Below are 711 nucleotides of genomic sequence, written 5' to 3' on the forward strand. Positions count from 1 at the left end.
TCTGTCATTTCACGCTTTGGGTAGACATTACAGGCTCGGCTCAGTTATACGCCACTGCAGTTCTAGCAAACAAACTCATGCTTCAAAGAGAAGTTCTGCACATGTCTCGGAGCGCTCGAGCCGCTGATCTCACACCAGTTGTCGTGTCCAGACTTTGGAATATGTAGACACACGGGGCGAGTCCTTCGTCTGGGGATATTCTCACATTAAGCTTTTAAAATGCTCTTTGACAGAAGTGAAAAACAACATTTGAGTACACTTTTATAGCCTGAATCAACCTATCAAGATGTCAATTTCAGTCAGTGCAACAGTTAACGATGTTGATAAAGTTACATTGACTTACAAAGTTAGTTACAAACTTACATTGAGATCTCGGAAGTATTCGTTGTAATCCAAGGCATAGCCGACCACAAAACGATTGGGGATCTCAAATCCAACATCTGGAACAAATATCACATATGAATGACATGGAAATGTTAATCTGTGTTTTTCATACTAATATTTTTGTGGGAAACAAAACTCAGGCAACAGAGCTCTTAACCCTGAAAAGCCTGACATGAAATATTAGTCCAAAAAATATTTTATTTTAATGGAACAGTTTAAAAAACACTATCTAAAAAAAAAAAAACCTTTTGCTGAATGTTTGATACACTAGGCTTTTATGGCTCGTGTAGTATCATATAGTGAGAATATGGAGCTCATATTCAAGGA

The 711-nt window shown here is 37.7% G+C and overlaps 1 protein-coding gene across 1 annotated transcript in view; it reads right to left on the reverse strand.

The window, feature by feature from the left end:
• LOC107579030 (hypoxanthine-guanine phosphoribosyltransferase-like) overlaps positions 1-711 on the reverse strand; it is a gene marked incomplete at its 5' end in the record, with an annotated part of 4,936 nt that overhangs the window by 2,934 nt on the left and 1,291 nt on the right. Inside the window, one exon of the mRNA XM_016264919.1 lies at positions 364-440. Coding sequence (XP_016120405.1) covers positions 364-440 — 77 coding nt within the window. The remainder of the gene's footprint in view (positions 1-363; positions 441-711) is intronic.

Source organism: Sinocyclocheilus grahami, unplaced genomic scaffold (genome assembly GCF_001515645.1).
Source record: "Sinocyclocheilus grahami isolate Dianchi unplaced genomic scaffold, SAMN03320097.WGS_v1.1 scaffold13618.1, whole genome shotgun sequence".
NCBI classification, from domain to species: domain Eukaryota; kingdom Metazoa; phylum Chordata; class Actinopteri; order Cypriniformes; family Cyprinidae; genus Sinocyclocheilus; species Sinocyclocheilus grahami.